At 37.7% G+C, this 15,716-nt stretch overlaps 1 protein-coding gene across 2 annotated transcripts in view; it reads right to left on the bottom strand.

Moving 5' to 3' along the window:
* The window catches only part of LOC139732517 (homer protein homolog 2-like), a 38,556-nt gene that overhangs the window by 17,182 nt on the left and 5,658 nt on the right, over positions 1-15,716 (bottom strand). Inside the window, exons 1-2 of one of the 2 annotated variants that reach the window (XM_071643374.1) lie at positions 3,789-3,921; positions 1,357-1,513 (exon numbers count right to left, since the gene is read on the bottom strand). In XM_071643374.1, the coding sequence (XP_071499475.1) occupies positions 1,357-1,513; positions 3,789-3,802 (171 nt within the window). In that variant the 5' untranslated portion in view covers positions 3,803-3,921. Of the gene's footprint in view, positions 1-1,356; positions 1,514-3,788; positions 3,922-15,716 lie in introns of those variants that run through there. The other variant, XM_071643375.1, reaches the window with a different exon arrangement.

Here is a 15,716-nt window from a genome sequence, read left to right as displayed (position 1 = left end):
ATGCTATACATTTATTGTTTGTAGGCTTTACATTTGCATTGAGGCCACACATATTCCTGGAAATTTTATGCCATTCAGACTCAATTTTGATGAAGTTATTAAACAATATGTAACGGTGTCCTGTAGCATTGTGACGTGTCCATGTAGCATCGTGATATTTTAAAATTTGGTCCTAAGAGACAAATTATGGCAATTAGCTTGACCAAAATTTGATGCAATATATGCATATTTACTAGATCAGTCAGATAGCTGGATATCTCAAATTTCCTGTACACAGTTTTAATTTTAAAAGAAAATTACAAAATGTATCACGATGCTACGCGGTGTCCTTTTTTGTGACATTTGGTGGACACCGCGCAGCATAGTGACACATTGTGTAATTTTCTTGTAAAAGTAAAACTGTGGAAAGGAGAGTTAAGATATTGAGCTATCTGATTAATCTAGTAATTGCATATTATATCAAATTTTGGTCAAGCTAATTGCATTAATTTGTCTTTTAGGACCAGATTTTAACTATCACAATGCTACATGGACACGTCACGATGCTACAGGACACCGTTACATTTTTTTTAAAAATAACTTCATCAAAATTGAGTCTGAATGGCACAAAATTTCCAGGAAAATGTATGGTCTCAATACAAATGTTAAGCCTATAAGCAATATATGTATAGCATAATTAGTATTGAGTTATGCTAAAATGTCACACTTTGTGCCCCAACTTCACGGAATTACCCATATATTTGTTGCCATTAAATTCTGACTTTGAGGAATGAGCAGGCTATTCTACGGGTTACACACAAGAGAAAATTTGCCCTTCAAATGCTGATTCAGAGATAGAGCTGACACTTAAATTAGGATTTATTAGGATATTTTTCTTTTTTCTTTTTTTTTTTGATGTGTGTAACCAAACTAGAATCACAAATTCATTTTTACTATCATGAATTTGAATTCTACTCCAGAGGGGAATTCTTGTTGGAAAAAAAAATACAGAAATTACAATGCAGTACAGATTCTGATGTATACAGCTTGACTTCTACAATCGTACATCATGAGTTGGAAGGCAGCCCGAGCTCGGAACATTAATAATGTTCAGATGACTTCTGTTGATTAACCACCCGCTAAACTTGTATCAATAGTTTGTAGTGTGTGTTGATGTGTAGCTGCCACTGATGTGAATGGCACAAAGGATTAGGCCGTGCCTACTCTTGAGACTTCACATTCAAATCACAATTTCCAAGGTACTGTATGTATGATCCAATCACTATAACAACGAATTACCATTACTACGCTAATCTTAATTCGAATACTGGATCTTTCTCTCATGTGCAACCACAATAAAGCCCAGTACGTACGTACCTTGGAGCCATCGACACTGATGATGCGGTACGTGTTCCTAGTGCTATCAAAGAAGAAAGAGACGGTAACCGCCTGCTTGCTGGACGGCAGCCAGTTCTTCTTCGTGTTGGGGTCAATCTGAAAGACATGGGCCCTGGTCGTAAAGATGGGCTGTTCCCTAATAGTGGAAAAAAGAAATCGACAAAATGAAAATAACAAAAGAAAGAAAAAATGACAACTCCAGTCAATTCACTTTTTCTTTTATATTAATGGACATCACTCTATGGTCCATGCTTGTTAACTGAACATACAATGTAGAGCACGCCTGAAATACGATTATTGTGGATCTGCGTGACAACATATTCATATACGAATACATTGTACCCGTGTAAACCTGAAACCCTTCTACTGCACAGGTCATGTATCTCTTAAATCCAAAAAATGATGAAGAGAGCATGCTGTTTATTGGCGAGTACTTACAAAATACATGTATATCACCTCTAAAGTAAGCTGAAAAGTTTTAAGTTGAAGAGATACATTTGTACAACAATGTGGCCTACTCAGACAGATACACAATCACTAATATTATCAAATAAAATAACATTATCACCTCACATTTCAATAAAAAATGCAACAGTGGCATTAAAAGAACAATTGGAAAGTTATGGCTCGGTCACAAACACCATTAAAGGCGGACGATCGTTATTCCTAATGGTACGTAAACTCCCGAACGACCGAGATTTGTGCATGCAATTGCGCAATGCCAGACTCGGTGCTACAATTGTACGTGTATATCCACGAAACGTGTGGGACAATGCTGCCACTGAGACATGTGTGTGTGTGTGCGTGTGTGTGTACGCATCATACACAAACATTGTGACCGCGAGCTGCGGTGATTGGAGGAGAGAGGCTAGAAGACGCGTGGCTCTTTTGGCCACTCTTCATGAGCATGCGCACTGAGAGTGTGCGTCCATTCGGAAGATCTTGTGGCTCGCTCAGACCACCATTTTGGGTCAGGAGACAGAACTCTTGTAGTCTAGAGTGTTGTTTGCTGACCCACTGAGCCAGCGCTATTCTCATTCGGTGTCACTACATTTGATACAGAATGGGGGAGGCAGCGTGTTGCGTTCGTCTCCGTGCCGCACAAACCACTCGCCACGATTGTATGGCTTTAAGAACTGCTACGAATGCTGTATGAACAATTTTTTTAGACAATTTCGTAATATCTTCTTAAGAAGGCCATACGATACCAGCATTCGTAGACCGTTCGTAAGTTCGTAGCCTGGTCGATGGTCTTGTCCAAGATTTTTTTTAACTTCGTACGAAACCCTCTCTTCGTAAGGCTGTCGTGCGAACTCCAGAATTCGTACGAACAGTGACATTTGTACCTACGATGCGTTCGTATCAAGCTTTGTGACAGCAGCTTTAGGGAATAGGTTTCACCCCTCAGGAAAATTCTTTGTTTGCACACCTGAATATATTCTCCCGATAATCATTAGTGATGCATGTAATCATTAGTGCTGCAACCTGGAAGCTCTAAAAATAATTCTATGTATGGCAGCACCAATTCTGAAAACATCCTGTCACCCAAGATGGATTCAAGATGTCTAATTTGGATCAGTTTTTTATTGGCGAAACTTCCCTCGTAAGTGACGTAACTGACATCATCTGCAAAACATCGCAAGAGGAAGCAAATAAAATGTATGTGAATGTTCCAATTTTTTTTCTGATATTGCAAAATTTGTGATTGATTTTTAACCCGTTGAGGACGGTTTGATTTTGCTACAACACATATTTCCCATAGGTGCTTGCCCGAGTATACTCGGGACTCGTCCTCAACGGGTTAATGTAGCACTGACAGCAACAGAAATATTGGAAACTACTCACTCCTTGTTATATAATCTTTACTGTATCTTGTGCACTCGAAGTACCAGATATTGTTAATTCATAAGTTTTGATCAACATGACTCAAACTAGCACTTTCCAAATATGTGAACATTTCTTCCTCTATTTAAAAGATATTGTGGTACACAGCCAACATTGAATTCCTGCTACATTTCATGATACATGTACTTTATCATATAGCTTTATAATTCTTTGCAAAATCAACACGCTATGGTATCACCACATGTTGGGAATTAGTCATACTGGGTGAACATCCTGGCACATACAATGTATACTACATTGTATACGTATACATTGTTAACTGTAAAACTAGGAACATTCACAAATTGGCACTGGCATTCAATGCATTGTGCCTACAGACAAAAACTTTCACATGGATTTTACTTAAATTGCAAATCTCGGCTCCTCATGAATTGCAAAAGTTAATGTGAACATTTCTGGTTTTACAATAATCAAATTCAGGTGGTTCATAGCTCTCTTTTAAGTTTGTACCCCTATTCTACGTGTACATGAAAAAGACCATATTACACTGAACACATTATACTCACGTCTTTAGCTCCATACTACACAGCCTTTTACAGAGAACCACTTGGAGAATGACACAGCTACGCCTAAGGTGTTAATTTCTAGAAGATGGCAATAATATTCCTCCTACGGCTGTCTACAACATGAACCTCTAGCCAGTCCACACTTCATCTCTGTATGAAGGCTTTGCGAATGCAGTGAAATACGCTCAGCATTTAGAATAACAGGAACTATTATAGCAGACACGTAGCTTCCCTCACTCGCAAATGCGTGTTGAGGTTGTAGTGGAGAGCATCTGGCAATTAGAGCAAAAATTATGTGGGAAGAGGACGGAAGAAGAAGAAAAAAAATCTGACCATAAGTTCAGCCGGACGTTATTAGGAAGTGTGGGAAGTAAGTGAGGAGAGAGATGGAGAGAGGGAACGAGTGAGTGAGAGAGAGGGAGAGTGAAGGAATAAATGAAGGAGCATAGTGGTTATTGATTGTGGCATATTAAGACAACTTACTGCCATAGGATGGTGGTTACTTCAAATGAATTCTACAGGCTGACACTATGCTGTGATTCTGTATACCGTATTAAATGCATTGATGTGTGAGGAAGAGGGCAACACGCATTAGACTTCTTCTCCTGGTCACTTTCTCTTTTGGATTGGAGATCAATAGCCAACAAGATAATCTCAGTGGTATTTTGCTCAGAATTACTGTACTTTAATCTAGATTAGCCATTCCATGTTTAAGGGTCATCTTCAAACTTTAAAAAAAGAACTGAAATCATACATGTGGATGTTTATATAAAGAAGAGTAATATTGACATGATTAGAATATAAATATCAGCTTTTGACTCACGACTTATTCTAAAAGGTTACATTTGTACAGACCTGTGATTGTGTACGAAATGTTCAGTGTAGCCTAGACAGGTTTATATTTATTCACAAAAAGGGAAATATAATTGAAACCATCTGTTGCCCCTCACTCTGCTTTGACTAAAAGATTAAAATCTTTATCTTTAAAAAAAGAATTATCGATACATTCAGCAGGGGGTGATGGTAGTAGTTTCTTTTGGGTTTTTTGGGGGGGTTTTTTTGGTCTTTTCTCAGCTGAATAATTCCTCTACATTGTATCGATGTAAGGAGATACAGTAATAGGGTTGCAAAATAGGCAAGAAGAGATTTGAGAGACACTTGCACATCACAAGTATGCACATCCTGTGCATCAAGAGATGAGTGAGTCCATAGAACTTGTTCCCCTATTGTTATGAGTTCTTTACAACTGTAATACACACCTGCCATTGTTTGAAGGTGTCCATGTCACTACTAGATGTTGCATATTATATTTCAGAATGGCTATATCAAGACACACTTCCTGGGTATATTATGGTAGTTTTGTTACATACAAGAAGACTGAAAGTGTAACTGATAATACGAAGAAAGGCCAGCTTGTAACATGACATATTGGCAACTTTGATACTTGTTATCTCCTTTGATAGAAGAAATTACAGCTCTTTATTGTTTAATCAATGCTTCAATCATAAACTTAAAGGACAAGTTCACCTTCATATACATTAGTGAGTGAATACTCGATACACATACTTGTACAGTTGTACCTAGGACACATCAGTAAAAGTTTGAGGAAAATCAGACAATCTGTGCAAAAGTTAGGAATTTTTTTGAGTTTCAGTGCTGCCATCCCTGAATGAGAATACTACAGTTTGTGATGTCACATATGCTTAGAAATGATAAATAAGGGAAATTCCACAAAATTTCCTTTTATTTGATAAGTACACATTCCTTCCACTTGAATTACTAATGTATGGTAAGGGTAATATTATTCCCCGCCTTCTGAAAGGGGGAAGTCAAGTGTTCTCTTATATTGTGGGAAAAGTGAAATAATATAATGAATTTTCTTTAATAAAATTGTTTATCCTTCCAAGCATATGTATGACATCACACGCATTAGTCTACTCATCCAGTGATGGCAGCACTGAACTTCAAAAATTCTTAACTTTTTATGGGATTGTCCAATTTTCCTCAAACTTTCACCGATTTGTTCTATAAATAACTATTAATATTGCTACACTCACTCAATCCACATACAAAGGTACATTGTGCACTTGCCCATTATAATAACCATCTTGATTGGGAAGAGGGGGATAAGATTCGGTCATACCTCTGTTGTGTGCTCACTACCCGATATCAAAATCTGATGAGAATCACACCTGTCATAATTTGATTCATCAGTGCTCACACATAATTTGCAGAACCTCCCTCTTATCTCTCACTAAGCCTTTCAGGAGCTTGCCTAATTGCCTACAAGTTCAGTGAACCAAACCGGACTTGAAAAAGACTATTAGTTATATTAAAATGAAGAGTTTAAACAGAGGCTCTATACCAATATGTATTCACAATTGATAAGTTTTGGCTGTCTGTCTCCTTTTTTTTCAATGATGGACTGACATGTTGTTCATTCATTCACATCTTTTTCTCTTCATCCTTTTTTCCTGTCAATGAATGAAAAAAATGTTTAAGGAATTCTATCCAAAAGCAATTGTAATGTAATTAAAAATGAACACATGTCTAAGAAGCTTTCTCTCAAAATCTAAGTGCTGTACTTCAATTTCTTTTCTTTTCTTTTTCTTTTTTTTGGGGGGGGTTGCATTTGTCAAGCCATATTTGATCAACCAATCACTACCATAATTCTGTTCAAATGGCATTTAGATGCAAACTTGTGCTGCACACGAAACCTTTACACTTGTGTGCAATGCACACAATTGGCAATCAAAATTTAAATTTATTTTTGGTATAATAAATGAATATCAAAACTACTTTCATGAAGTACAGTGAAATGATGAAGCATTAAAAAGAGGGTATTGGTAAAATGTAGTGTGACGTCCCTCTGATGACAAATTCTTTGGGCCCAATCGGCCAGTTAAAACACAGCTGGTCATTGCAGGGATAAAAAAAAAAAGCGGTCATCAATCAATTATGACACGAAGTACAGGACTACCAAAGAAATGTACAAGTACAAGACTATTGACCTTTCTGCAAATGAAATCACCTTAACCACATTGTTCAGACCATGTTAAAATTGACGAACACAGATACAAGGAAAACATGAAAACAGAAAATTTACAATCAGATGGAAAGATACATGTAAATGGAGTTCAACAAACATTTTTTTTAAAAATGTGGTCACTGCTTTCAATGAAACTCCCCTTTCCAAAATAAAAAATTGCTATAAAACAATCACCACAAGGACATAAAAGATGATGGGAATGGCTCTTCTTCCTTCTATAGATTTTATCAATTTTGAGCATACACTACAATGTACACCGTGCTGTATGTGCATGTGTACCTGTATGATATGAGAAAATATGGGAGACTTGCAAACAATAGCATTATCACTATGAAATCAATGATAAAATCAATTCAAAGCTACATTGTACACATGTACAATGTACAATTGTATGAAAGCTATTTATGTGAGAAATAAAACCTTCCGTCCTACACTTTCTCAGATTCTTTATTTATGATTTTAATAGGTGGAACTTTCACTGTTATGTTACACTGATTTTTAGTCCATAATCGACTCAAACAAGGGCATGACGTCATTGTACTGATAACACCCACAGTTGCAGGTCCATCCTATGGAGTACACTATCAGGACTTGCAGTTATCCCATTTTAAGCTTTTCCTTGATTTTCTGTTTGTTTGTTTTTTAATGTTTGCTTTATTGTCATACCATGCTGCTGGAAAGAGTAATAATGATCTACAATGTACTTGTACATCATGTCAATGTCACAGGAATTACAGTGTCGAAACAGCACTGATTTTAGACATGATGTTCAGTACTCTCTGGTAGGAAACATGTCATTGTCAATCAAGGATGATCTCATTCAAGTTCAAGTGTCATCTGCATCAGAGAAAATCAGCAGAATACAAACCTAGATATTGAAGGAGAGCACACCATGCTTTTTATTTGAAGATGAAATACAAAAGCATGTGTAACTCCAGCTAAACTCATTCTTCTAAACGGAACATGAATACCATGAACTGACCTTGGGTTGATTAATGCAAAAGATGGCACACCTATTAAAAAAAAGAAAACAAAAACACAAAGATGGCACATCTATGAGACAGGAAGAATGTGCCAGTCTCTGCCTATGCAGCTTTAATAAAAGGAGCTAGTTTAACATCAATCATTAAACAGAACATAACACAAACCAGTGTAGACTGGTTAAAATTGGCCGTATGGTTGAATACCCACATGTTAAAGAGCCGAAAACAGCTTGGTTTCTGCATCCTAGCTGATCTGTTCAGCAACGCCGCTTCCTGTAGAACAGACTTCCAGGCAGGAGCAATCGACAAATTACCTCGCACCCCGACCTCGACAGGACAAGGATGTACTCCTTGAATGAGATCTGTCCACAGTCTCTGTGAGGCAAAATTACCTTGTTCGCTCTAATTACAGCTGATTGGCTTCAACCTGGCTGACAAGGGCAACTACAAATCCTGAAGGGTTTCTAAAGACAGAACTGATGACTACCGGTAACTAAACTGTACTGGGTGTCCAAACTCCCTTGCACATTTTTCCTCAATGGTAACAAGGGACAGCTTACCCCTTAGAGACACGATACGGGAGAGATTGAATGTCTACAAGCATTCATTCAGACAGGAGCACATTGACCGATAATTGCATGTGGCATGTACGAATTGGTTTATGAAGGGAATGATTGTTCATCTGCGCATCAAATTTCCTCTAGGGTGATTGTTCATCACATCCAAATCTCTTGCCATGAGGGCATAGCCCTCCCTAACTATTTCCCCAAGTGTGTCCAATGTGATCACCACCTGGATCTTTTTCTTCTTTGCTTCGCAAACCGCTTCACCAAATGTGTCCCTGAGATATTGGAGGGTTCCCCACTGACGGATGGTGCAAACACTTTGATGATGAGATGGGATGATGATCAAAATGTACACAGCCTCACTACTAGATTAATTAGATTCATTTCCTCTGTCAAGTCCATTCATAAGGTGTAAGATGAACAGGCTGGTCAACATACAAGTTGTATGTACAGAGTGTATGTAATGTCTAAAGCAAGGCAAGAGCATCTTTAACACAAACACGTGTTTGATGATACAGAGGGTGTACCAATGGGCCCTTTTCTCGAGCACTTGATATTCGGATGCCACATCCTAAGAAAGAAGATGAGGTCCCGAGGATCAGTACGAAATTTCACACAACACCTAGGTATATCACCTGAATAAAAGGAAGTTTGTCAGCTCAATCGCCAGTGTTGGGCCCAGGTTCTGATGGTACTCCCACGACCAATGTCCTGGAAACAAATGTTTCGGCGGCTTTGCAAAACACTTGCTAAAGCACTCAGGTGATGCAAAGGCGATTTGGGTTCTTCGTCCAACTAAAGCTTTTCCAACATGGCACAGACTTTATGAAAAGATGCAGAGCTAAGCGCTCAAAGACCTGCTGCTCATTTGACGCAAAATGATGGCCACAGAGATGCATGAACAACTCGGGTTTGAAGCTCCACAGAAAGAAAGATACCAAATTACCACGTGCTTTCCGCTGAGAGCCACACAATTCAATTAGAATAAAAGAGAATCATTCTGTGAACTGTCCATTCATCAGAGAGATCCGAGGCTGACAGAAATCTGCGGATTTGTACCCGGACTCACAAGATCAGAGAGCAATGAGGAAATAAGGGGTAGATGTATCTTTACTGCACTGTCACAATCAACATGCCTTGGAGTATGAGACAGACAAGGGGCTATAAACAATCGCGACATTTACGAGGGTCTTCCTCCCAAGGAGGGGGCGAGATCGCCACCCCCCTGCGCCAAACGAGAAGTGAACTTCACTATGACATCCTACCCCCCTGCTAGAGGAACTCACAAATTATCTCCCTCTTCCACAGACCCCCCCCCCCCCTTCATCTCTCTAGGCCCAATTTCAATCTCCCTCAAGGATACTACATTTTGCGCGTGTGTGTTTGTGCGCACCTATAGTAGAGGATAGTTTCTAAAATAGGCACGAAATCAATATCCAATTATGCATCAAAAGTAATCTATCTTCTTATCTCTTCCTCTCCCCTTCACAAGCACTCACTCCACACACATCCATGACCCTCCTACACACACAACATTATTCTTGACAGGATGGGCGAATACTGAGCAGACCTTATCGATACTTGCTATCTACAATACTGTAGGACATCCTCCAATCCCGATGTCGACCGGTTGTAAATCCCCTGACCGATATGATGGATGTATGGCTCCTTTTGCTGCTACTAATTCGGCACACCTCATAATTCACCATCTCCCTCCTAACAGGAAACAAACTGGTCTCAACAGGAGATGGGGTTACAAATTTATGTTTGCGATGACGACATCCTCAGAAAGAACTAGCTGACCTATTTTCACTGCCTGCATCCTCCTTTTCTTCCCCCTCACAATTTGCAATTTATAAAGCTACCAGGTTAGATTAACGTTGTCATCCATCTTTCTTGTTTTGGGTATTGCTTTGTTTTGTTTTGTTTGTTTTGTTTTTGTTTTGCTTTATTTGTGTTCGCTGCATTTTTCCAGCCGTGGGTTGTTCCAAAATATAGGAGCAAATCAATTTGGTTATCACTTCTCTACAGAAAAGGATTTGGGGTAATTTTTTCAATGGGTAAATTCTCAATGTATGGTCTACAGTTAGGAATGCATTAATTCAAGCTAGCAGCTGTTCAGAACGATAAATGGGCAAGTCCAAGATATCGCGCACCTTACGTATGGGACATTCAGAGATTTCAAACCTCTGAAAAGTAATGAAGGAGCACTTGGATTTTACTGTTTATCATCAGGAGGACTGGTAGCCCTGAGAAGAATATTGTGTTTAAGTTTGATGTCATTTGACCTTGGGTTGATTATTCTATTAAGAAAAATATGGCAACTTACATATGGGACCAGAGAAAAACTGGGTTTTTCAAAATAAAGTTTGAATTGAAAATTCTCTGAAAGTACTTTACTGATCAAGTTCTGTTTAGAAGCGAAGAAAGGTACAATACTGTTCCCTTTCAGCAAAGTTTCACTGCAAAAGAATGGTGCATATTTTCATGAAGTTGGTCTAATTAACAAAAGCACACCTTACGTATGGGACATGGCTCAACTTACGTATGGGACATTTGTCTTTAGTGCACAAGTGTATTCATGGGAATGACTTTAAATTTCCCCATAGTGTCATATTCAGTTCCACAAATTGTACTACAACAAGTAACAAATGAAATAGACTTCTAAGTGGGTACTTTCCCGGTTCAGATACATGTACCTAACAAAAGCTAAAATAAGACAAATAAAAGTAATTACCAATTTACAATTAAATGTCTTAGTTTGGATTCCGTCATGCATTAACACTGTCCTCATGATGTCTACACATACAGATACAGTATACTGACACTCTATTTCTAGCCCATTTGTAATACTCTGGTCAATATTTTTTATCAAATGAAAAAAAAATGTGCGAATTCTAGCTTGCGACCTTGACGTAGCATACATGCACATGTACCATGACTAATTTGTAGTCTTGATAATTTCAACTGTAAAATCAAATGTCATATACAGTGTAATTTGCAAATACAGTTTGAAGTGGGTACTTTCAGTAGTTCTAGGCTTACCTTGCAAGTTGTCTAAGTTTTTATAGAGCTTTGGAATTGTTTGAAATGCAGCAAAAAACACAACAAAAACAAGAGTACGGTAATTAATTTTGCTCTGTAATCATCATGTTTTGGCATGTGAATTTTAGCTTCTGCAAAATCAATCAAATTTTAATGAAACTTTTAGATTTTAAAAGCCGTGGTAGAACAAAGAGAAAGAAGAATGTATGTGCAATGCTGTTTTTTTTTTTTTTTTTCAAATTGCTTGGCTTCAGGTCTATGAAACCAAAGACGACAAAATTTGTGTTTACACTTTGTACATACATGCTTGTGTAGTGATACTGGAAAGATTATCATTTGGACATTTAAATCTTAAGAGAAAATGTAATTCTAGATTTGAAACACTTAAGTAACTCACTGATCTGAAACTTACAATTTTGATAAATTCTAATAACCTAATTTGATCATACACTACCAGATTGCAATGCTTGTTGATAATTGTGTAGATGTGGGGTACAAAGTAAGTATGAGTTGATGAAGGTGTCTCAGAGCACATCTGTCTCTTCAAACACAATATAGAAAAGAAAATTGAATTCCTTATTTGTTTGTGTAATTTGTGTTATTAGCACTCCAACCACAGAACCAGTATTGATATTGTGGTTCATGGCAAATGTGAACTATAATCTTCATTTTACAGGATTTTCAGAAATCATGTTCATGACCTTGAGTAGTCATGACATATTCTGAGGGTGTGCAGCTGAAATACATTTGTATTAAACATCATATCAAATTAAAAAGTATTCTTGTAGGGTTTTTCCTTTGCTATCAACTCAAGTAATGACAAAGTTACCTGCTGTCACCTCAAGTGATTTTTCTTTTCAGTAAGACCTGTAATGTTGTCATTGATGAGCGCCACAAGCACAATTGTTTTGATTTCCCTTTTTAGGCTGTACAGCCTGTAGTACATGCTGAACAGTGTACTGCACCTAAAATGACACTCAGAGAATCCCATTCTCTAGGACAAAGTCATTTTGTAGAGAGGTAAAGTTGAAAATGATAACTGAATTAAGAAAATGTCCAATATCAAAATGTTAAAAGGAGGAATGTTAATTGAAGATCAGCTGCACAGCTTGTAATGAAAATAAGAAAATACAAATGTATTAATTCATACAGTTGTATGAAATATCACAGCCAGCTGATTTCCAGACTTTGGACTACGTTCATTTGTAGTTAATCTCATTCATTGTTGTTGTAACAAACTTGCCACATGAAGGACTGTGAATACAGTACTTAAATACACAGGTATGCATAAACACACACAAAATGAATGTATGCCTACTTGTACGAAGGTTTTTAACCATGAAATATTTCTGTGAAAGTAAAAACAATGTGTGTCTACTTGTTGGTTACCTAAACTGAGACCATGATCCTCATGCACTTAACCTGAAAATTCATCCTCACACGAGAGGCCATTATATCAGTACTAGTACATTGTATGACAACCATGAAAACGTCCATGTACAAGAGGCCATGATAATATACTAATGATGCACAGGATAGAGTGTGTTAGTAACGCCACGAAATAATCCTGTGCATCATTTGTTTTATAAAATGGGTCGAAAACTAACAACATTATTCACGTATCTTTGTGGGTCAATACCAGTCAGCTACATGTAGCACTCGCTCAAAAGTCAAGATGTCCGAAGATGTTCGTCCCAAACATTTACGCACGTCGCACTCGGAAATCCCGCACATACACTGTAAGTACTGTACGTACGTATAAGAGTATACGTACGCCACGTACTGTTATGAACAAGAAAGGCCGCCGGCTGTTGTGGCAGCCCGCGGCCCGAACTAGAAGTTGTTTACAGGATTGACAGCGCGTATAGTAGCGCGTGACGCACTTGTAACAACTGAATGAGTGCGCACTGCTAGTGTAAAACATTGTGACGTACGTCAGGCCAGGGAGGTGGAAGAGAGACTCTTCTTAGTGCATACCTGAAGAAAATAATGCACGCACACGTGACTCATTTCAGCGCTTCCAATTGGCTACATTCTTGAACCCATTTTATAACAATATATATATGACAACGATTAAAAAAAAAAACCAACATTGATCACCATCATCATAATGATAGATTCACTGTCCACTGTTCCATTCAGGACAAAAAATAATTGCCCTTTAAGATATCGACAAGCTGTATGTATTTGTTTCATTAATGAATCATTGATGCTCTGCTGCACCATGCAAAATCACGCACTGGAACTAAGTATTACTGCCACTCAAAACACTATCCTCCTCCAGTATGTTGCACAATCTGGGCCAAAGAGGGCACTCTTCCATTCCTACATCAGGCAATATAAAGTGAGATGACAAATGTACATCAATGTTGAGCTTGCCGCCACTATTGGTGCACTAGCATAGAAACAAACTCACGAGACTGAGACTTGGCGATAAATGTACCATTGTCATGCCTAAAACCTCCTCCGGTATGTTGCACAATCTTGGCCAAAGAGGGCACTCTTTTACTCATTGAATACATCAGGCAAAATAAAGTGAGATGAGAAGTGCACAATGTTGAGCTTGTCGTCACTATTAGTGCACTCGTACACTTTGTATAAAAACAATGAGACTGAGACTCAGTGATAAATGTATACGTTCAATTGTCATGCCTTACTTCAGGAACATTTTTTTTAATGAAATTATAGGAATTTCAGGACAAAAAAAAAAATATGGCTTGTATTGTATCTTTGCTGAATGACAAAGTTTTAAACTTTGAACCTCACCCACAACCCATGACTGTCAGGAATAAATTGAATGTGCAGCCTTCTTTGTTCCGACAGTTTTACTGTAGTTCTGAACATTTTTCTTTGTATTCATAAAGTTATCATCTTATGGTGAATGTCTAATAATGGTGCCAACATACACTGTAGGCCCTACCTACTGTCAAACTATGAATTTGGGACAGTCACATCTGGGCGTGCTCACTAGACAAGATTCTGTTTGCAAGTGAGCCCAACCAAAGCCAGAGGTCGTCAATTTTTTAAACATGTTGCAACAATAGCGACTACTACCATAACCATCTCTGTGGAAACAATTTACAGCGATCACACGCAACCCTTAAAATACCCCAAATCTGAGTCAATGTGTAAATATAAAATCATTCCATGACAACACCATTTTGCTGCACTGAAAAAAAAATAACAAAAACAAAACGAAACACAGTGTTAAAATTGCACACCCCCACATTTAATTGTGATAGTTTGTACAGTAAGATCCACACATTGTGCAAACTAGAGACATTGTGTGTGCCCCCATAACAAATGGTGGTGACATCATTGGAAACAGAAACTAAAACAGAAGATGGGAGATGATTGCTCCTGAAGTTCAGACAAGTAAATGGTCTTCTCGGTAGATACAATTGGCATATCATACAAGTAAATATAATTGATATCATTTCCTTTGTTCATTACTAGTATACAGACGTGTACAATTGAGTATCTGAATACATAAGAATGACCCAAGTCCATGGAAGGCCATTTCGAGTAAACTTTAAAAACTTCATATCTTTTCTTATTTGTCCAATAACATTTTATTTAACTGTGATGGGAAGGCAACATACAAATTAGAATATATATTATCATGACAATTACATAAACATTTACATTAATTGTGGAGAGGCCATTTTGTGTGATGGACTTGGGTCATTCTTTGAATCATACAGGATAGGCTGCTATATGAGATGAGAGAAGTGATGAGAGAGGGCGCTATAATATGAATGTAAAAATGACCCAAGTCCTGGACTTGCGTCATTCTTACATTCATATAAGTTTTCACTCATTCATTGCTGGCACTTCCAGGGGTAATAAGGATTTATCATTTATACACAAGATGAGTCCATGCATAAGCTACAATTTTCCATGTCAAACTAAATTTGGCCAAAACACTGGACTTGGGTCATTCTTACTGTACATGTATATTCAGGTCTTCAACTGTAACTCATGCTGGTTGTACACAGCTACATTGTGCATTCAGCAAGTCAACTATACTGTACATGATTGATGTACACACTTGTACACACGTCACTGTACAAATGTATACTGGTACAACTTTGTACTTTACTCTCCTATATTACTTGTTCAAATTAACTGTGTACACATACAGTTGTGCTCATACATTGTACCTAAGTACGACTTTAACAATTTTACTTCTGGTGGCCCAATTGAGTAACTTCAAATCAAAATGGATTGTTACTTTTCCTGTTATCTAAAATTTGAAATTTAAAGCTCAGTTAGCTGCCTAAAC

The sequence above is a fragment of the Diadema antillarum genome, unplaced genomic scaffold (assembly GCF_040938485.1).
Source record: "Diadema antillarum isolate AM-2024a unplaced genomic scaffold, OU_Dant_1.0 seq00000430_RagTag, whole genome shotgun sequence".
NCBI lineage: Eukaryota > Metazoa > Echinodermata > Echinoidea > Diadematoida > Diadematidae > Diadema > Diadema antillarum.
The sequence above is the reverse complement of the archived record's forward strand: the minus strand, read 5'-3'. Positions and strand labels throughout refer to the sequence as shown.